Source organism: Salvelinus namaycush, chromosome 28 (genome assembly GCF_016432855.1).
Source record: "Salvelinus namaycush isolate Seneca chromosome 28, SaNama_1.0, whole genome shotgun sequence".
NCBI classification, from domain to species: domain Eukaryota; kingdom Metazoa; phylum Chordata; class Actinopteri; order Salmoniformes; family Salmonidae; genus Salvelinus; species Salvelinus namaycush.
The window spans coordinates 13155541-13174975 of NC_052334.1; the positions used below are offsets into that span (position 1 = coordinate 13155541).

At 44.8% G+C, this 19435-nt stretch overlaps 1 protein-coding gene across 1 annotated transcript in view; it reads left to right on the forward strand.

Annotated features, from left to right (window-relative positions):
* LOC120023048 (actin-histidine N-methyltransferase-like) overlaps positions 1 to 19435 on the forward strand; it is a 35673-nt gene that overhangs the window by 15680 nt on the left and 558 nt on the right. Inside the window, exons 7-11 of the mRNA XM_038966994.1 lie at positions 8284 to 8342; positions 9693 to 9807; positions 10813 to 10887; positions 12866 to 13032; positions 16600 to 16693. Coding sequence (XP_038822922.1) covers positions 8284 to 8342; positions 9693 to 9807; positions 10813 to 10887; positions 12866 to 13032; positions 16600 to 16693 — 510 coding nt within the window. The remainder of the gene's footprint in view (positions 1 to 8283; positions 8343 to 9692; positions 9808 to 10812; positions 10888 to 12865; positions 13033 to 16599; positions 16694 to 19435) is intronic.

Sequence of the window (19435 nt, forward strand, 5' to 3'; positions counted from 1 at the left end):
CTCTGGTGAAAAGAAGTTAGTATATAGGAAATAGGGTGCCATTTGGGATACGGTGTTTGTAGATGTGTACTATTTACCACAATGCAACACATTGATATTTAGTCACATTTCATCTTTCACAAGGTTCCCAAGCAAAATATGACTAAAATCTCAATGAGAGCAGCATAGTATTATAAAGGCTTCATAGATATAACATTCACAATGGTTAAATGGCCAACTGTGCTTTTCTTAGGGATTGATGCCAGTACCTCTACTCTCCATAGCTATTTAGTTTGAAAGGTCCAGTTTATCTGTAGGTAGGTAGCTGTACCTTCAGTCAGGAAAACGGAGAGACAATGTGATTACATTTTATTATGAATTAGAAGAAATGCAAGACATACATTGTGATGCAAATCTCTCTCCCAGTATGCTAATTTGAAGTTATTAACTGACATGTTTGCTTTCCCTTTGATCAAACCAATGAAGACTAGGGATGCGTCCTAAATGTAACCCTATTCCCTATATAGTGCATTCGAGCCATAGGGCTCTAGTCAAAATGTATACACTATGTATTGAGTAGGGTGCCATTTGGGACAGAGACTAGACTACTCTAGGTTCTCTAGTCTCTTTATCAAAGAAGGAGAAATAAAAATCTGTTTCTCCAAATGATTTTCACTTTCTTTAGTTGGGATGCTTTGTGTCTGACTCTGTCATCAAATGATTTTCACTTTCTTTAGTTGGGATGCTTTGTGTCTGACTCTGTCATCAAATGATTTTCACTTTCTTTAGTTGGGATGCTTTGTGTCTGATTCTGTCATCAAATGATTTTCACTTTCTTTAGTTGGGATGCTTTGTGTCTGATTCTGTCATCAAATGATTTTCACTTTCTTTAGTTGGGATGCTTTGTGTCTGATTCTGTCATCAAATGATTTTCACTTTCTTTAGTTGGGATGCTTTGTGTCTGATTCTGTCATCAAATGATTTTCACTTTCTTTAGTTGGATGCTTTGTGTCTGATTCTGTCATCAAATGATTTTCACTTTCTTTAGTTGGGATGCTTTGTGTCTGATTCTGTCATCAAATGATTTTCACTTTCTTTAGTTGGGATGCTTTGTGTGTCTGACTCTGTCATCAAATAACTGTCAATTAGGGAAGAGAGAGCAACATTCACATTACTGTCAAGACATTAAATAGGAAATATTCATGATGGCAATAGTTAATGTTTGTCGTTGTCTCTTGGTTGATCTGGACTGGTGTGTGTGTTGACATGTATTTTGATTAAATGTTAGTTCTCAGTTGAACAAGATGGTTTATTACTAGTCCTCGCTAGTACCCATTCATCAAACCATATTTATTAAGGCATGTCATTTTAAACATATTTTCAATGTACTTCACATACTCCACAAAAAGTAAACATGTCTAAGATATACTTTATTTTTGTCAGGGATCAAAAATTTCACTTGCTAATTACTCATTAGTAATCTAATATTAACCTTGGATGGAGAACTTGACTACTCATGCCAATCCCTGCTATCTAGGTGAAGCATTTTAGTTGCTTTTGCCCCCGCAATATTTGATTTCATACAATTGACTGAATTAAGCAGAAGAGTGAATCATAAAGTGGGTGCTACTTGACAGAAATGTGCTGTTTTGTTGCCTTGACAGACGGCAGGTGGCCTGTCTCTGAAAAGACAGTACCATCAATGCCCACTAGATGGTAGTGGTGGGTTATAGGTATAGTTAGGTGTCTGTTACCATGTAATAATACTGATAACATCACATTATTAATAATTATATAATGGGTGTTATATACTGTAGCTGAAAAATCAATAAGCAACCATAAGAAAACAACTGTGGTAATGAGAATAAAATAGAAGGTGAGTGGTGGTTCCAGCAGCATCAGAAATATTCCACTATGTTCTAATGAAGATGTTGGAAGCCTCATGGCCATGGTGTTGTAGTTGACCTCTCCTTCTAGGTTGATTTGAGCGATGTATTGGTTAGAGGCGTGTTTGTGAAAGGTGTGTGTCCTGTTCATATTTCCCCTCTTCTTCACTACATCTCCTCTCAGCCCCTCCCCCTCTCCACACTCCCTCTCACATCTTCGCTCTTTCTCTCTCTCGCCTTTTGTTCTCCTCTAGTTCTCCTCTCATCCCTCCCTCTTTTTGAACCCCCCTCCTTCTTTCCTCTCTCATGTGCTCAGGTTGGGAGCCGGTGTCAATGTAATGACTACTGTCAACGTCAGCCTCTCTCTCCCTTTTCCAAGGCGGGTGGCCGCAGATGACCGGGCTGGAAAATTATGTTGTCGCATTGGCTTTGAATTGAATTGACCTGATTGTACCCTCCGTACATGTTTGAGTGGCTGGGACTACCCTCTACCCCCCCCTCCCCACCACACACACACACAGTCCTCTTGTGTTAGAATTGGGTAGTCAGTCAGTGGGTTCTTAATGCGTGTGTCTCCCTCCTATAGATATTCACCCCCCTGTAAAGGTGGGATGGGATAGGCTGTTGTCAGTGAGTGTAGCAGGCCGTCTGAAGTAGAACCCAGTGAGTGTAGCAGGCCGTCTGAAGTAGAACCCAGTGAGTGTAGCAGGCCGTCTGAAGTAGAACCCAGTGAGTGTAGCAGGCCGTCTGAAGTAGAACCCAGTGAGTGTAGCAGGCCGTCTGAAGTAGAACCCAGTGAGTGTAGCAGGCCCTCTGAAGTAGAACCCAGTGAGTCTAGCAGGCCGTCTGAAGTAGAACCCAGTGAGTCTAGCAGGCCGTCTGAAGTAGAACCCAGTGAGTCTAGCAGGCCGTCTGAAGTAGAACCCAGTGAGTCTAGCAGGCCGTCTGAAGTAGAACCCAGTGAGTGTAGCAGGCCGTCTGAAGTAGAACCCAGTGAGTGTAGCAGGCCGTCTGAAGTAGAACCCAGTGAGTGTAGCAGGCCGTCTGAAGTAGAACCCAGTGAGTGTAGCAGGCCGTCTGAAGTAGAACCCAGTGAGTCTAGCAGGCCGTCTGAAGTAGAACCCAGTGAGTCTAGCAGGCCGTCTGAAGTAGAACCCAGTGAGTCTAGCAGGCCGTCTGAAGTAGAACCCAGTGAGTCTAGCAGGCCCTCTGAAGTAGAACCCAGTGAGTGTAGCAGGCCGTCTGAAGTAGAACCCAGTGAGTGCCTCTTCCTTCCAATGGGACTGTATGAGTTTGTAACTGTGTGTGTGTGTGTTTGAGTATCCAGAGGCTGAATGTGTGGATCTCATTATGTGACCTCAGTATGCAGCAAACTAATGCAAAGTAACCTTGGAATGTGTGTGTTTGTGGCGCGTGGTGTGATGAGATTTTTTTTTTTTTCTGTCCCAGTGGTGTCGTTTCCATTTCCTCTCTGAGGAGCTCCATGTATCTGTCTAACCTTCCCTTTCCTCTCTGAGGAGCTCCATGTATCTGTCTAACCTTCCCTTTCCTCTCTGAGGAGCTCCAGGTATCTGTCTAACCTTCCCTTTCCTCTCTGAGGAGCTCCAGGTATCTGTCTAACCTTCCCTTTCCTCTCTGAGGAGCTCCATGTATCTGTCTAACCTTCCCTTTCCTCTCTGAGGAGCTCCAGGTATCTGTCTAACCTTCCCTTTCCTCTCTGAGGAGCTCCAGGTATCTGTCTAACCTTCCCTTTCCTCTCTGAGGTGCTCCAGGTATCTGTCTAACCTTCCCTTTCCTCTCTGAGGAGCTCCAGGTATCTGTCTAACCTTCCCTTTCCTCTCTGAGGAGCTCCAGGTATCTGTCTAACCTTCCCTTTCCTCTCTGAGGAGCTCCAGGTATCTGTCTAACCTTCCCTTCCCTCTCTGAGGAGCTCCAGGTATCTGTCTAACCTTCCCTTTCCTCTCTGAGGAGGTCCAGGTATCTGTCTAACCTTCCCTTTCCTCTCTGAGGAGGTCCAGGTATCTGTCTAACCTTCCCTTTCCTCTCTGAGGAGCTCCAGGTATCTGTCTAACCTTCCCTTTCCTCTCTGAGGAGCTCCAGGTATCTGTCTAACCTTCCCTTTCCTCTCTGAGGAGCTCCAGGTATCTGTCTAACCTTCCCTTTCCTCTCTGAGGAGCTCCAGGTATCTGTCTAACCTTCCACAGGCAGGTAGCAGGCAGGGCCCAGCCCAGGATCAGACCTGGCTGCTGGGCACCACGTCGACACGACACCCCTCCCCGCTAGGATCCATCCGCTAGTCTAGACGCTTATCTTTTAATGGCTGTCAGAGCAGTGCAGGACATTGCTCAACGCTGCTCCTCCATCCCACTACCACTTCTTCTCTGTCAAAACCAGGGGGAGGGAGGAGGCTGCAGTTTTTACCTGGGGTATTATTCCATCCCCTGTCTTCAATATTTGGGGACACCCTGTCATTTAAGTGGACCTATGTCAAAGAGTTAAAGTAGTAACTTATATTTAACTACATGCATTTGAGTAGGTTGTGTCAGGTGAAACGTGTGGGTGTTGAGGGGGGTAGGTTGTGTCAGGTGAAACGTGTGGGTGTTGAGGGGTAGGTTGTGTCAGGTGAAACGTGTGGGTGTTGAGGGGGGTAGGTTGTGTCAGGTGAAACGTGTGGGTGTTGAGGGGGTAGGTTGGGTCAGGTGAAACGTGTGGGTGTTGAGGGGTAGGTTGTGTCAGGTGAAACGTGTGGGTGTTGAGGGGTAGGTTGTGTCAGGTGAAACGTGTGGGTGTTGAGGGGTAGGTTGTGTCAGGTGAAACGTGTGGGTGTTGAGGGGTATGTTGTGTCAGGTGAAACGTGTGGGTGTTGAGGGGTAAGTTGTGTCAGGTGAAACGTGTGGGTGTTGAGGGGGGTAGGTTGTGTCAGGTGAAACGTGTGGGTGTTGAGGGGGTAGGTGTGTCAGGTGAAACGTGTGGGTGTTGAGGGGTAGGTTGTGTCAGGTGAAACGTGTGGGTGTTGAGGGGTAGGTTGTGTCAGGTGAAACGTGTGGGTGTTGAGGGGGGTAGGTTGTGTCAGGTGAAACGTGTGGGTGTTGAGGGGTAGGTTGTGTCAGGTGAAACGTGTGGGTGTTGAGGGGGGTAGGTTGTGTCAGGTGAAACGTGTGGGTGTTGAGGGGTATGTTGTGTCAGGTGAAACGTGTGGGTGTTGAGGGGTAAGTTGTGTCAGGTGAAACGTGTGGGTGTTGAGGGGGGTAGGTTGTGTCAGGTGAAACGTGTGGGTGTTGAGGGGGTAGGTGTGTCAGGTGAAACGTGTGGGTGTTGAGGGGTAGGTTGTGTCAGGTGAAACGTGTGGGTGTTGAGGGGTAGGTTGTGTCAGGTGAAACGTGTGGGTGTTGAGGGGGGTAGGTTGTGTCAGGTGAAACGTGTGGGTGTTGAGGGGTAGGTTGTGTCAGGTGAAACGTGTGGGTGTTGAGGGGTAGGTTGTGTCAGGTGAAACGTGTGGGTGTTGAGGGGGGTAGGTTGTGTCAGGTGAAACGTGTGGGTGTTGAGGGGGTAGGTTGTGTCAGGTGAAACGTGTGGGTGTTGAGGGGGTAGGTGTGTCAGGTGAAACGTGTGGGTGTTGAGGGGTAGGTTGTGTCAGGTGAAACGTGTGGGTGTTGAGGGGTAGGTTGTGTCAGGTGAAACGTGTGGGTGTTGAGGGGGTAGGTGTGTCAGGTGAAACGTGTGGGTGTTGAGGGGTAGGTTGTGTCAGGTGAAACGTGTGGGTGTTGAGGGGTAGGTTGTGTCAGGTGAAACGTGTGGGTGTTGAGGGGTAGGTTGTGTCAGGTGAAACGTGTGGGTGTTGAGGGGTATGTTGTGTCAGGTGAAACGTGTGGGTGTTGAGGGGGTATGTTGTGTCAGGTGAAACGTGTGGGTGTTGAGGGGGGTAGGTTGTGTCAGGTGAAACGTGTGGGTGTTGAGGGGTAGGTTGTGTCAGGTGAAACGTGTGGGTGTTGAGGGGTAGGTTGTGTCAGGTGAAACGTGTGGGTGTTGAGGGGTAGGTTGTGTCAGGTGAAACGTGTGGGTGTTGAGGGGTAGGTTAGGGTTGGCCCTGTGAGTGTGATTCTCCTCACTTTACTGTAGGGATAAATCAGTGTCACTGCCGGACTGTCTCTATTACAGACAGACAGACAGACAGACAGACAGACAGACATGTCTTAGTGTCTCACTGTGGACAGAGCCTTGGTTACGTGTCTCACTGTGGACAGAGCCTTGGTTACGTGTCTCACTGTGGACAGAGCCTTGGCTACGTGTCTCACTGTGGAGAGAGCCTTGGCTACGTGTCTCACTGTGGAGAGAGCCTTGGCTACGTGTCTCACTGTGGAGAGAGCCTTGGTTACGTGTCTCACTGTGGAGAGAGCCTTGGCTACGTGTCTCACTGTGGAGAGAGCCTTGGCTATGTGTCTCACTGTGGAGAGAGCCTTGGCTACGTGTCTCACTGTGGAGAGAGCCTTGGTTACGTGTCTCACTGTGGAGAGAGCCTTGGCTACGTGTCTCACTGTGGAGAGAGCCTTGGTTACGTGTCTCACTGTGGAGAGAGCCTTGGCTACGTGTCTCACTGTGGAGAGAGCCTTGGCTACGTGTCTCACTGTGGAGAGAGCCTTGGCTACGTGTCTCACTGTGGAGAGAGCCTTGGTTACGTGTCTCACTGTGGAGAGAGCCTTGGCTACGTGCCTCACTGTGGAGAGAGCCTTGGTTACGTGTCTCACTGTGGAGAGAGCCTTGGCTACGTGTCTCACTGTGGAGAGAGCCTTGGTTACGTGTCTCACTGTGGAGAGAGCCTTGGCTACGTTCCTCACTGTGGAGAGAGCCTTGGCTACGTGCCTCACTGTGGAGAGAGCCTTGGCTACGTGTCTCACTGTGGAGAGAGCCTTGGTTACGTGTCTCACTGTGGAGAGAGCCTTGGCTACGTGTCTCACTGTGGAGAGAGCCGTGGCTACGTGTCTCACTGTGGAGAGAGCCTTGGCTACGTGTCTCACTGTGGAGAGAGCCTTGGTTACGTGTCTCACTGTGGAGAGAGCCTTGTCTACGTGCCTCACTGTGGAGAGAGCCTTGTCTACGTGCCTCACTGTGGAGAGAGCCTTGTCTACGTGCCTCACTGTGGAGAGAGCCTTGGTTACGTGTCTCACTGTGGAGAGAGCCTTGGTTACGTGTCTCACTGTGGAGAGAGCCTTGGTTACGTGTCTCACTGTGGAGAGAGCCTTGGTTACGTGTCTCACTGTGGAGAGAGCCTTGGTTACGTGTCTCACTGTGGAGAGAGCCTTGGTTACGTGTCTCACTGTGGAGAGAGCCTTGGCTACGTGTCTCACTGTGGAGAGAGCCTTGGTTACGTGTCTCACTGTGGAGAGAGCCTTGGCTACGTGTCTCACTGTGGAGAGAGCCTTGGTTACGTGTCTCACTGTGGAGAGAGCCTTGGCTACGTGTCTCACTGTGGAGAGAGCCTTGGCTACGTGTCTCACTGTGGAGAGAGCCTTGGTTACGTGTCTCACTGTGGAGAGAGCCTTGGCTACGTGTCTCACTGTGGAGAGAGCCTTGGCTACGTGTCTCACTGTGGAGAGAGCCTTGGCTACGTGCCTCACTGTGGAGAGAGCCTTGGTTACGTGTCTCACTGTGGAGAGAGCCTTGGTTACGTGTCTCACTGTGGAGAGAGCCTTGGTTACGTGTCTCACTGTGGAGAGAGCCTTGGTTACGTGTCTCACTGTGGGTTCGATCCTACTGAACTGGAGTCTTTTTGCTGCAGCTCACGTTGCATGTTGGGGAAGCACAGGTGCTCTGCTCTCTCTCTCCATCTCTACTTATCCCCCCTTTCTCTTCCCTCTTTCCCCCCTCCACCACACCCTTATCTCCCCCCACCTATATCTCTTTCTAGCTGCGTATTGTACTAGTCCTCTCCCTCCACCTCTACCTCCTGCTAGGTTGGAAATGAGCCCTTGGAGGTGTCCAGTGTGGGGCTTTAAATGTAGATTTCTGTGGCACTGGTGGTTCTCTGTCACCCAACTTGATGAAGCAGATTGATGACGTCTGCTGGGCACAACACATTAAGTTGACAGTAATGTATGGGGGGCTAACGCCACCCTAATACTAGCCTCGCACCGCAGACGCTAACGCACACAAACGCTAACATACACCATGCTAACATACACCACGCTAACATACACCACGCTAACATACACCACGCTAACATACACCACGCTAACATACACTGTTTTTAGGATGTTAGGCAGCAGCATGATTACATTTCACTGTTTTGTGTTTTTATCTTTCCCTCCTCACTCCATTTCTCTCCATCTTTTCTTCTCTCTCTATCCATCTATACCTTTCTTTCTTGCACTCCATTTCCTTCTTTCTCTCCTTTTCTCTCTTCCTCGCCTTCAATTTCCAGACTCATCTGACCACCAGTAAACTGCCCTTGAAGGACGCCTTTACGTTCGACGACTACAGGTAGGTGTTTGTGTCGGTCTGCTTTTTAAATGGCTTTCTTCCAGCTCCCCTGTGTGTGTGTGTGTGTGTGTGTGTGTGTGTGTGTGTGTGTGTGTGTGTGTGTGTGTGTGTGTGTGTGTGTGTGTGTGTGTGTGTGTGTGTGTGTGTGTGTGTGTGTGTGTGTAAGACGGTCAGAGAATGTAGAACAACTGTCAGCATCGAGGATGACAGGTTGGTTCTCATTGTTCTGTCATTAGAGCCAAATGATCTTTGAGAGAATCATTTATATCCACTCCTTTTATCTTCCCATTGTATTGGGTGTGATGCAAGCCTCCTCTTCCACCAGGCAATGTGTTGTGGGAATGAAGGGTCCAGGACAGCGTGCCGAGGCCTTCTGGAGGAACCTCCGTTAGCAGTTAGCCCAGTTTAAAATGTTTAGAATTCTCAGAACACGCCTCGACATCATTATAGCAAGATCACAGATTGATATTTATTTGATGCACTTGTCTTGAATTAATTAATATAGATTATTATTAATATAGATCCTCCATCGTTAAATTCTTAAACAATCACCTGCCTGTAACTAAAGGCTAGATTTCATCCACAACAGTGTTCTCTAGAACAGGCTGGTTGTCATCTATAACCTCTTAGTTTTCCATACTTCAACTATTACTAAAGCCAAGGTTATGACTGGGACTGATTGTCCTCATTGGTTGGCTTCAGAACGGGCGACTTGATTACACAATTCCTCAAGTTAGCTAGGTTTCCATCCAATTTGCGACAGATTATCATGCAAATATTCTCTAATCTGCATAAAACAATATGCACATTTTCCCACCAGAGATGTTTCCATCAAACTGATAAAAGGCTGTGCGTGATGAAATAGTGCACATAAAAATGACTTTTGCCGTTAAATTCCTATGTACCGAATGAAAAATACAAGTTAAAAGGTTTTCTGTTAATATATCAAAATGTGCATTTCCACATCCATTTCTCTCATAATTTATTTTACCAACACAAAAAGATCCCACCGTGTCGAACGAACACATTTTCTGTCTGCATTTATCAAATTGTGACCAGCATTTCATGCTTTCATCAGCTCGGTCGTGACTTTTTTCATGCGTCAGGTAAATGTTTGGATGGGAACATGGTTAGTAGCAAGGTTTGCTATCTGATGTGGTTGAAGCCACTTGTCTTGGGGACTAGTAGAATTTCCCAAAACTTGAGGGTATAACTGGGGTCCTCAGTTTTCCCTGCTCAGGTCACGTGGTCTGGAAAAACACAGGGCCCTTGTTATGATTGGCTAGTCCATGAAAAGTGAATCTTGTTGCTGATTGCTGATTGGTTTACCATGACCTTTAATCCCTGTAGATGGGCGGTTTCCTCAGTGATGACCCGTCAGAACCAGATCCCTACAGAAGACGGTAGCCGTGTCACCCTCGCCCTCATCCCTCTCTGGGACATGTGTAACCACACCAACGGCCTGGTGAGTACTACAAACACGCTACTACATACATATTAGAACACTATTGCATGGCTGAAGCATGCCTATTGCATGGCTGAAGCATGCCTATTGCATGGCTGAAGCATGCCTATTACACTACTGCACACTACCACCCTCATCCCACTATTTGAGAGGTTTTAAATTATTCAGGGGGAAAAAATCTAGATTTGAGAGAAACCACACAGACTGTGTTTTCCTCAGTTGATTACGCTTATCTCATGGGCATCTGTTACTTATTTGAATCATTTGGCTTTGATTGTGTTTAGTGACTGATTTGTAACAGAGCAATAATATCCCCTCCTTTAGTATGCATGTTAACTGCATTTACGCTCCTCAAATTAGATATTTGTTAGAAGACCCGATACAAAGCTGAAACAAGTCATTTAAAGACTAAAATGTCTTTCTTGTATATTCCCTTGGTGTTTGTTTAATAAAAATGGGTTACAACTTCCTCCAACATATTTCCACATTGTATTGCTGTTCTTTAGCTCCAGTTCCTTGAGTATGTTGTTATTCTCACTGGTGATAATTGTATGGGTTCATTCAATGTCCTTAATTTCTGCCTATTTGTGTAAACCTCTCACTAACTCAGAATCTGGGGAAGTATCTGTATTGATACAGACCTTGATTATTTATGCTAAACATTCATGTTTTGAAATAAATGTGCTTTCTGATTTAGTTCGTTAGTCTCTTGAGCTTGTTATTAAAGGAATGGATGACGGATATATAGCGTTTTAATACTAGGAGAGAAGCTGGTCATGTATTATAAAATAAATGTTCTGCAAATTGTATCGCCAGTCAGTCAGTGAAGAAGCACCCAGAATTCACTGCAGCTCTGAAGTATAACTACTCCATTTATTTTGACTGTAAAGTGTGTTGCGATGTTTAAATATGTTTGATTAGTGACCGTTGGAAAAACCTAATTGAATCAAGGACTGGTTTAAATCAATCAGTGAATGGATGAATTACAGTTTGTGTGTTGTTCAGATCACCACTGGTTACAACCTGGAGGATGACAGGTGTGAGTGTGTGGCTCTGCAGGACTACAAAGAGAATGAACAGGTGAGTCGGGTCAGGGTAGCATGGACCTACGGCACATTGTACTCTTTAGCTACTATACAAATTGTCCAGGGGTGTACATGTACACCAAGCTGCCTCATGCTACAGAAACAAGAGGACCCTGCCCTATGGGCCATGACTTATTTGAACTATACATCATGTTGAGTTGCTATGGGTTGTGTAGGATCTGATTGCATCATGTATGTCAATCAAAAGGCAGTTGGTTCTAAATCAACTGTCAACTCCCTCCATCTGGGTTACTTTTAACAGCCACAACATTTCCCTAAATGAATGTTGCATGTATCTTCTTTTGTTTGTTTCCTATGTATTATTTGTTGTTCATCACACAGTTCAGAGTTCAATTGTATTCTGCCATTTGAATGAACTCGAGCTTGATAGGCTGCTGTACAAGTCAAACACACTCCTGAAAGCTCAAGCTGTCTGTAAAGCCGTACTCTGTAATTGATTCAGTCTCTGGCCTGAGTATCACTAGTTGTGTTGTAGGGGTTATGTTCACCTCTAACTGAGAGGCCTTGACAGACTGGTTGACTGGTGTTGTTATGTCAAGGAGAGGGCCAGAGCTGGGTGTGAGTCAGCTGGACCTAGCCAAGCTTAACGGTCCAACCCTCTGCTCTAAAGCAGTGTGTTATTGTTTCACTCCCTCCCTGTCACTTACTCACTGGCTACATCACAATTCTCCACCTTTTACAGAAGTATGCACTTCCACACTCCCTGTCATGGATTTAAAAGCATAGGATTGGTGTAAGCATTGGCTGGAGGGAGTTTCATAGGATTGGTGTAAGCGTTTGCTGGAGGGAGGTTTGAATAAGTGGTGTAAGCATTGCCTGGAGGGAGGTTTAAATAATTGGTGTAAGCATTGCCTGGAGGGAGGTTTAAATAATTGGTGTAAGCATTGGCTGCAGGGTGTTTCCACAGTTGTTAAATCCATACTTTGGGAGAAGGCTGGAGAATCGCGACACAACCAACCTCTATTGCTCCCTCTCCTTCCTCCCACTCCTCTCTCTCACCCTCTGGTGCTCCCTCTCCTTCCTCCCACTCCTCTCTCTCACCCTCTGGTGCTCCCTCTCCTTCCTCCCACTCCTCTCTCTCACCCTCTGGTGCTCCCTCTCCTTCCTCCCACTCCTCTCTCTCACCCTCTGGTGCTCCCTCTCCTTCCTCCCACTCCTCTCTCTCACCCTCTGGTGCTCCCCCTCCCTACAGTATGAAAGTCCACCTCTTTCTCTTTAGAATGGGAATTATTTGATAAGATTCAGAGATACAGCAGGGGGTAGGGTGACGGGGAATGGAGCGCTTGATCCCATGATTCCTCTGGCAGATATCACCATCCGGCCAAAGTGCCCTGAGCTCACAGTGTGTGTCCCAAATAGCACCCTATTCCATATATGGTGCTCTACAGGCCTATGAGCCCTGGTCAAAAGTAGTGCACTACATAGGGAAAAGGCATTTGAGATGCAGACTCGGCCTGAGCTCACAGACACAAACCACTAAGCTACATTTACCTACTAAGCTTTATCACTCCTCCTCCTATCTGTCCACTGCCCCTACCGCTCTCTCCAGCTTTCCCTCTCACCTGTTCTGTAAATGTGGATGTAATATGTTGGAGCCATACGTGAGTGGTGGGGTGTGGGGATTCTCTGTGCTCCTGTGAAGCTTCCACTAGATCAGACATGATATCATGGTTATGAGGGAAAATGGTACAGAGGGAATAGGAGGTAGAATGTTCACCACATTGCTGAGCCAACCCATACCGATGTACAATAACTTTTTTAGCGGTTGAGTTGGAGTCAGATGATAAAGGGGAAGTTCAGCTATCTAGTGAAGTTTGTAGTGGCTGTTTAAAGAAAGCCACACCATGCATTACACTTACTTTCTGCAGGGGGAGGAAGTAGCTAAGATTTAAGTTGTAAAATACTGAACTACCCCTTTCATGTTGAGTGGCTGTTCTCTTCTCTGTCCTCAGATCTACATCTTCTACGGGACGCGATCCAACGCTGAGTTTGTAATCCACAACGGCTTCTTCTTCCAGGAGAATGCCCATGACAGAGTCAAGATCAAACTGGGGGTGTCCAAGAGTGAACGGCTGTACGCCATGAAGGCGGAGGTGCTGGCCCGCGCTGGCATCCCCTCGTAAGTAGAGAGACACGCATACACACATACGTAGGGAGGGAGGGACGGTGGTAGGGAGGGAAACTGGGAGAGAGAAGAGGGGTAGAGTGAGAGAAAGAAATAGATGGTATCTCTCAATTATGTCAGAGATGGAGGTCATTTCACGAAGGCAATATTTTCCTGCATTTCAGTGAATTGATCAATGTGACAATTGGCAGGACATGGCCGATATTATTACACTGCAAACACATTACCGAGGCCCGCTCTGGTCTAGCAGCATTACTATTACATTACCCAGAGCTAGTGGATCCAGGAGAGGAGAGTTTACTATTAAAACAAAGGCTACACTGGGAGACTAAGGCTGTGTCTCAAACGACAGCCTATTCCTTTATAGTGCACTACATTTGACCAGAGCCCCGATGTGGCTCACAACTCCTTTCATCCGTCTTCTTCATAGATCTTATTTTTATTCAACCTTTATTGAAGCAGGGAGTCCTGCTGATACCACCTGCATGAACACATCAATAAACATCAATTATACTATACATATCTACACATCAATTATACTATACATATCTACTGTATATACACATCAATTATACTATACATATCTACTGTATATACACATCAATTATACTATACATATCTACTGTATATACACATCAATTATACTATACATATCTACTGTATATACACATCAATTATACTATACATATCTACTGTATATACACGTCAATTATACTATACATATCTACTGTATATACACGTCAATTACACTATACATACCTACTGTGTATATACACGTCAATTACACTATACATACCTACTGTGTATATACACGTCAATTACACTATACATACCTACTGTGTATATACACGTCAATTACACTATACATACCTACTGTGTATATACACGTCAATTACACTATACATACCTACTGTGTATATACACGTCAATTACACTATACATACCTACTGTGTATATACACGTCAATTACACTATACATACCTACTGTGTATATACACGTCAATTACACTATACATACCTACTGTGTATATACACGTCAATTACACTATACATACCTACTGTGTATATACACGTCAATTACACTATACATACCTACTGTGTATATACACGTCAATTACACTATACATACCTACTGTGTATATACACGTCAATTACACTATACATACCTACTGTGTATATACACGTCAATTACACTATACAGTTGAAGTCGGAAGTTTACATACACCTTAGCCAAATACATTTAATCTCAGTTTTTCACAATTCCTGACATTTCATCCTAGTAAAAATTCCCTGTTTTAGGTCAGTTAGGATCACCACTTTATTTTAAGAATGTGAAATGTCAGAATAATAATAGAGAGAATTATTTCTTTCAGCTTTTATTTCTTTCATCACATTCCCAGTGGGTCAGAAGTTTACATACACTCAATTAGTATTTGGTAGCATTGCTGTCAAATTGTTTAACTTGGGTCAAACGTTTCAGGTAGCCTTCCACAAGTTTCCCACAATAAGTTGGGTGAATTTTGGCCCATTCCTCCTGACAGAGCTGGTGTAACTGAGTCAGGTTTGTAGGCCTCCTTGCTCGCACACACTTTTTCAGTTCTGCTCACAAATTTTCTATAGGATTGAGGTTAGGGCTTTGTTATGGCCACTCCAATACCTTGACTTTGTTGTCCTTACGCCATTTTGCCACAACTTTGGAAGTATGCTTGGGGTCATTGTCCATTTGGAAGACCCATTTGCGACCAAGCTTTAACTTCCTGACTGATGTCTTGAGATGTTGCTTCACTATATCCACATAATTTTCCTTGTCTACGGTATATACACATCAATTATACTGTACATATCTACTGTATATACACATCAATTATACTATACATATCTACTGTATACACACGTCAATTATACTATACATATCTACGGTATATACACATCAATTATACTATACATATCTACTGTATATACACATCAATTATACTATACATATCTACGGTATATACACGTCAATTACACTATACATATCTACGGTATATACACAACAATTACACAATACACGAAAAGCTAAACACAATCATATGAATCACACATTCTTCAGTTAAAAGGCCATCTGCCTGAATCGGCCAGAGGTACCAACTCTGGAGATCATTCCACATGAGGTGCTAAGAAACTTAAAGCATATTTATCTAACTTGGTAGAGATTGATCTGCAGGGTTAGCCATCCCTGAGTCCGGGTCTGGTAACTTATACGTCTGAAGGTTAGGTTTGAAGTTGGGTATGGCGGAAGTTTATGCAAGAAGGCGTTCTAGACAAAAAGAGCACATTGCAACGATCTATGAGACTTCAAAGAGGGCCAGCCTATTTTCTGATACAAAATGCAATGATGTCTACTGAAACATCGCCCGTAATAAAGCGCAATGCACTATGATACAGTTCGTCCAATGGCTTCAATACAGTGGCAGCTGCATTCATATAGACGATATCGCCATAGTCCATAACCAGAATGAATGTTGGCTGAATGATTTAGTTCTGCTCTTTAATGAAGACCGGACCAGTTCCTATAGAAGAAGCCTATTTTAATTGTTCATTTCTTAACTACTCAACATGCTTTTTAAAAGATAGCTTTTTATCCATTCAGATGCCCAGGTATTTATAAGCGGGAACACAATCAATGAGGGCACCATCCAAAGTACATATGCCTAAATCATCAGACAAATTGTATGTGATTTGGAAAATAACACATCCTTGGTTATACCTGCATTAAGTACCAATTTCATTTCAACAAAGGCTTTCTAATCAAATTTCCAGAATGCCCCATCAATAAGAGATTAAAAAGCGTTTAAAATGACAGAGGGGGAGGGCTGCATGATATTAATGTAATGATAAAATGATTAAGCTTCCTGTTGATGGAAATGTCAAGGGAAGGATAGAAAGGTTTTCTCATGGTATAGGGACCTATTCTGAGACAATGATGCAATGTTTATTCTGGATAGATTTCAAATGACCAAAGCCCCAAAAACGATTCTGCTTGGCTGGAACAGAAGCCAGCACCCACACCGGCTCACCAGCCTGGTCACCCCTCCAGCCTGGTCACCCCACCAGCCTGGTCACCCCACCAGCCTGGTCACCCCACCAGCCTGGTCACCCGTGGTGTAGTGGTCTCTCTGTCTCATGCGCATTCACTCTCTCTTGCTTGTAATTGATTGAGTGGCTATTAAAATTGCATCAGGGGATCATGGTTCGTCCTCCATGCTAAACGTGAGTGGGCCTGGGTTAATTGTGGGCCACTGGCCACCATTAACATCTACTGTACCTACCAAGCCACTGATCAGGGTTTTAGATGGTTCTCGTCATACAGGGATTCGTTGTGGAAGGTTTTTTTTTCGTAAGGTGTACGGGGAGGGTTGGGGCTACAAGGTCCTGTGGGGTCTACTGGTCTAGCTTTATGAGGTCATATCTGTGTGTGCAAAGGGTAATGTGAATTGAAGAAGTTGTTGTGTCTGTACTATGATGTTTCTTTTTCACTCTTTCTCTTGCCCTCTCTGCCTCTCTCACCCCTCTCATCAGGTCCAGTATCTTTGCCCTGCACTGCAGCGATCCTCCAATCTCTGCCCAGCTACTAGCCTTCCTCAGAGTCTTCTGTATGACTGAGGGTAAGACACACACACACTCTCTCTCTCTGCCACAGACAGACAGACAGACAGAGACAGAGCGAGAGACAGAGCGAGAGACAGAGCGAGAGACAGAGCGAGAGACAGAGCGAGAGACAGAGCGAGAGACAGAGCGAGAGACAGAGCGAGAGACACAGACACACAGAGAGACACAGACACACAGAGAGACACAGACACACAGAGAGACACAGACACACAGAGAGACACAGACACACAGAGAGACACAGACACACAGAGAGACACAGACACACAGAGAGACACAGACACACAGAGAGACACAGACACACAGAGAGACACACAGAGAGACACACAGAGAGACACACAGAGAGACACACAGAGAGACACACAGACAGACACACAGACACACAGACAGACACACAGACAGACAGACAGACAGACAGACAGACAGACAGACTGTCTGTCTCTGTCTCTCTTTGTCTCACTCTCTGCCTGTCTCTGCCTGTCTCTGCCTGTCTCTGTCTGTCTCTGTCTGTCTCTGTCTGTCTCTGTCTGTCTCTGTCTGTGTCTGTCTGTCTCTGTCTGTCTCTGTCTGTCTCTGTCTCCCTGACTCACACACACACACACACACACACACACACACACACACACACACACACACACACACACACACAAGGCAGGACACCAGATGTGATTTGGGAGTTATCCACATACAGAGGGTCTGAAAAATATTCATTCACATGTTGAAACACGCTAGTGACTGGTGACATAAATCCCACTGTGCCAGGCTAGCGTCCTCCGGCTAGAAGCTAGGCAGACCAGGATTCAAATACAGTTTGAAATCATTTCAAATACTTTACTTGATCGGCTAACTTGTTTAATGGGAAAAGTCCTGGCACTCCAGGCAGGCTAAAGCAAACTCAGTCTATTTAATGCAACCCTTGCTGTTAGCAGCATACAACTGACCTAAACGTTTGGAAATGATGAGTTCACTTTCTCATCTATAGCACTAAAAGGCATCTCAAGTGCAATTGCACTGTTTAGCTCACATCTGAAGGCTGGGGGCATTTAGGACGTACTACAGATCGCTGTAATATCCTAATGATTATGATCACAATTCCTCAATTCCAGTAATATGGTGACACTATAGGAAAGCTGGTATGGTTTAGAAACTTGGAGCTGGAGTTATCAGTGTGGCCCTGTCACCTGGACATGTTGAAATACAGCATCTTCACGCCTAGAATCAAAACCTCCAGGCTTCCATCATAACTGTCATTTTATTGGAAAAAACAATTACAGTTTAGGAAAAAAACTATCGCCGACTCGTCATCTGGAATAATGGACATTCTGGAGTGATAATTACATAACCAACGTTCTCTAGTAATACTAGTCCCATGCGATTAGGTCTTTGGTCACGAGCATGCGATGCATACAACGTTGGTCACGTAAAGTGAGCAAGGATTGAGGGAATATGGAAAGTTTTTCCTAAACAAATTGGTGATTTCGGGAACAGAACTTTTCAGTCAGAAATAGCTGTAATTATCTTGCAGTTTCAGCAACATGGACAGCTCGATAAACACGTTGTTCTGTGGTGGTCGCTACAGCAGGGGGGAGCGGGTTCTAGTCACAGTCACTCGCTGTCTTTTTTAACACAGCGCAGCAGTCTGAGCCCGGCACAATCAAATCAATTGCTGGTCGGACTCCCTCTAGTTATTTGTGTGTCTTAATTATTTAATCAAACAGTGTGCTTAAAGCATCAGACAAGCTCAGTGAATATAGTTGATTTTATTAAAACACATAGGATGTGTCAACATATTGAATAATACATGTAAAAAAAAAAAAAAGACCAATCGATTGGACAAAAGAACAGACGACGACTTGGTCAATAAAAAAAATAAAATAATAAATAAAATCAAATGTTTTTATTTATTTATTTTTGTGTCAACGATCTACACAAAATACTCTGTAAAAGTGGATGAAAAATTCTAACGTTTGTAAATCATTTATGAAAAATACAAGACTATCTTGATTAGATAAGTATTAAACCCCCTGAGTCAATACGTGTTAAAGTCACCTTTTGGCAGCGATTACAGTTTCAAAGAGCTTTTGCACACCTGGATTGTACAATATTTGCACATTTATTTTTTTATTCTTCAAGCTCTGTCAAGTTGATTGTTAGTCATTCTTAGACAGCCATTTTCAAGTCTTGACATAGAATTTTCAAAATGATTTAAAGTCAAAACTTTAACTAAGCCACTCGAACATTCAATGTCGTCTTGGTAAGCAACTACGTTGTATATTTGGCCTTGTTTTATTTTATTTCTACACATCTACCAATAGGTGCCCTTCTTTGCGAGGCATTGGAAAACCTTTGTGGTTTAATCTTTTTTTTTTAAATTGACTGCTCGGCCTGAGGGACCTTACAGATAATTGTATACTTAAGTACCAAAAGTAAAAGTATAAATCGTTTCAGGTAGTCTCCATGCAGGCCCTGCTGTATTATCCAGGCCAGGCCCTGCTGTAGTATCCATGCCAGGCTCTGCTGTAGTATCAAGCCAGACTCTGCTGTATTTTCCAGTCAGGCTCTGCTGTAGTATCCAGGCCATGCCCTGCCTGTAGTTCCAGTCGGCCTCTGCTGTAGTATCCGCCAGGCTCTTCTGTAGTGTTCAGGCCCTGCTGTAGTTATCCGTCCAGGCTCTGCTGTAGTATCCAGGCCGGCCTGATATACGCAGGCCTGACTGGATACTACAGTGGGAGGAGGGGATGGCAGGGTG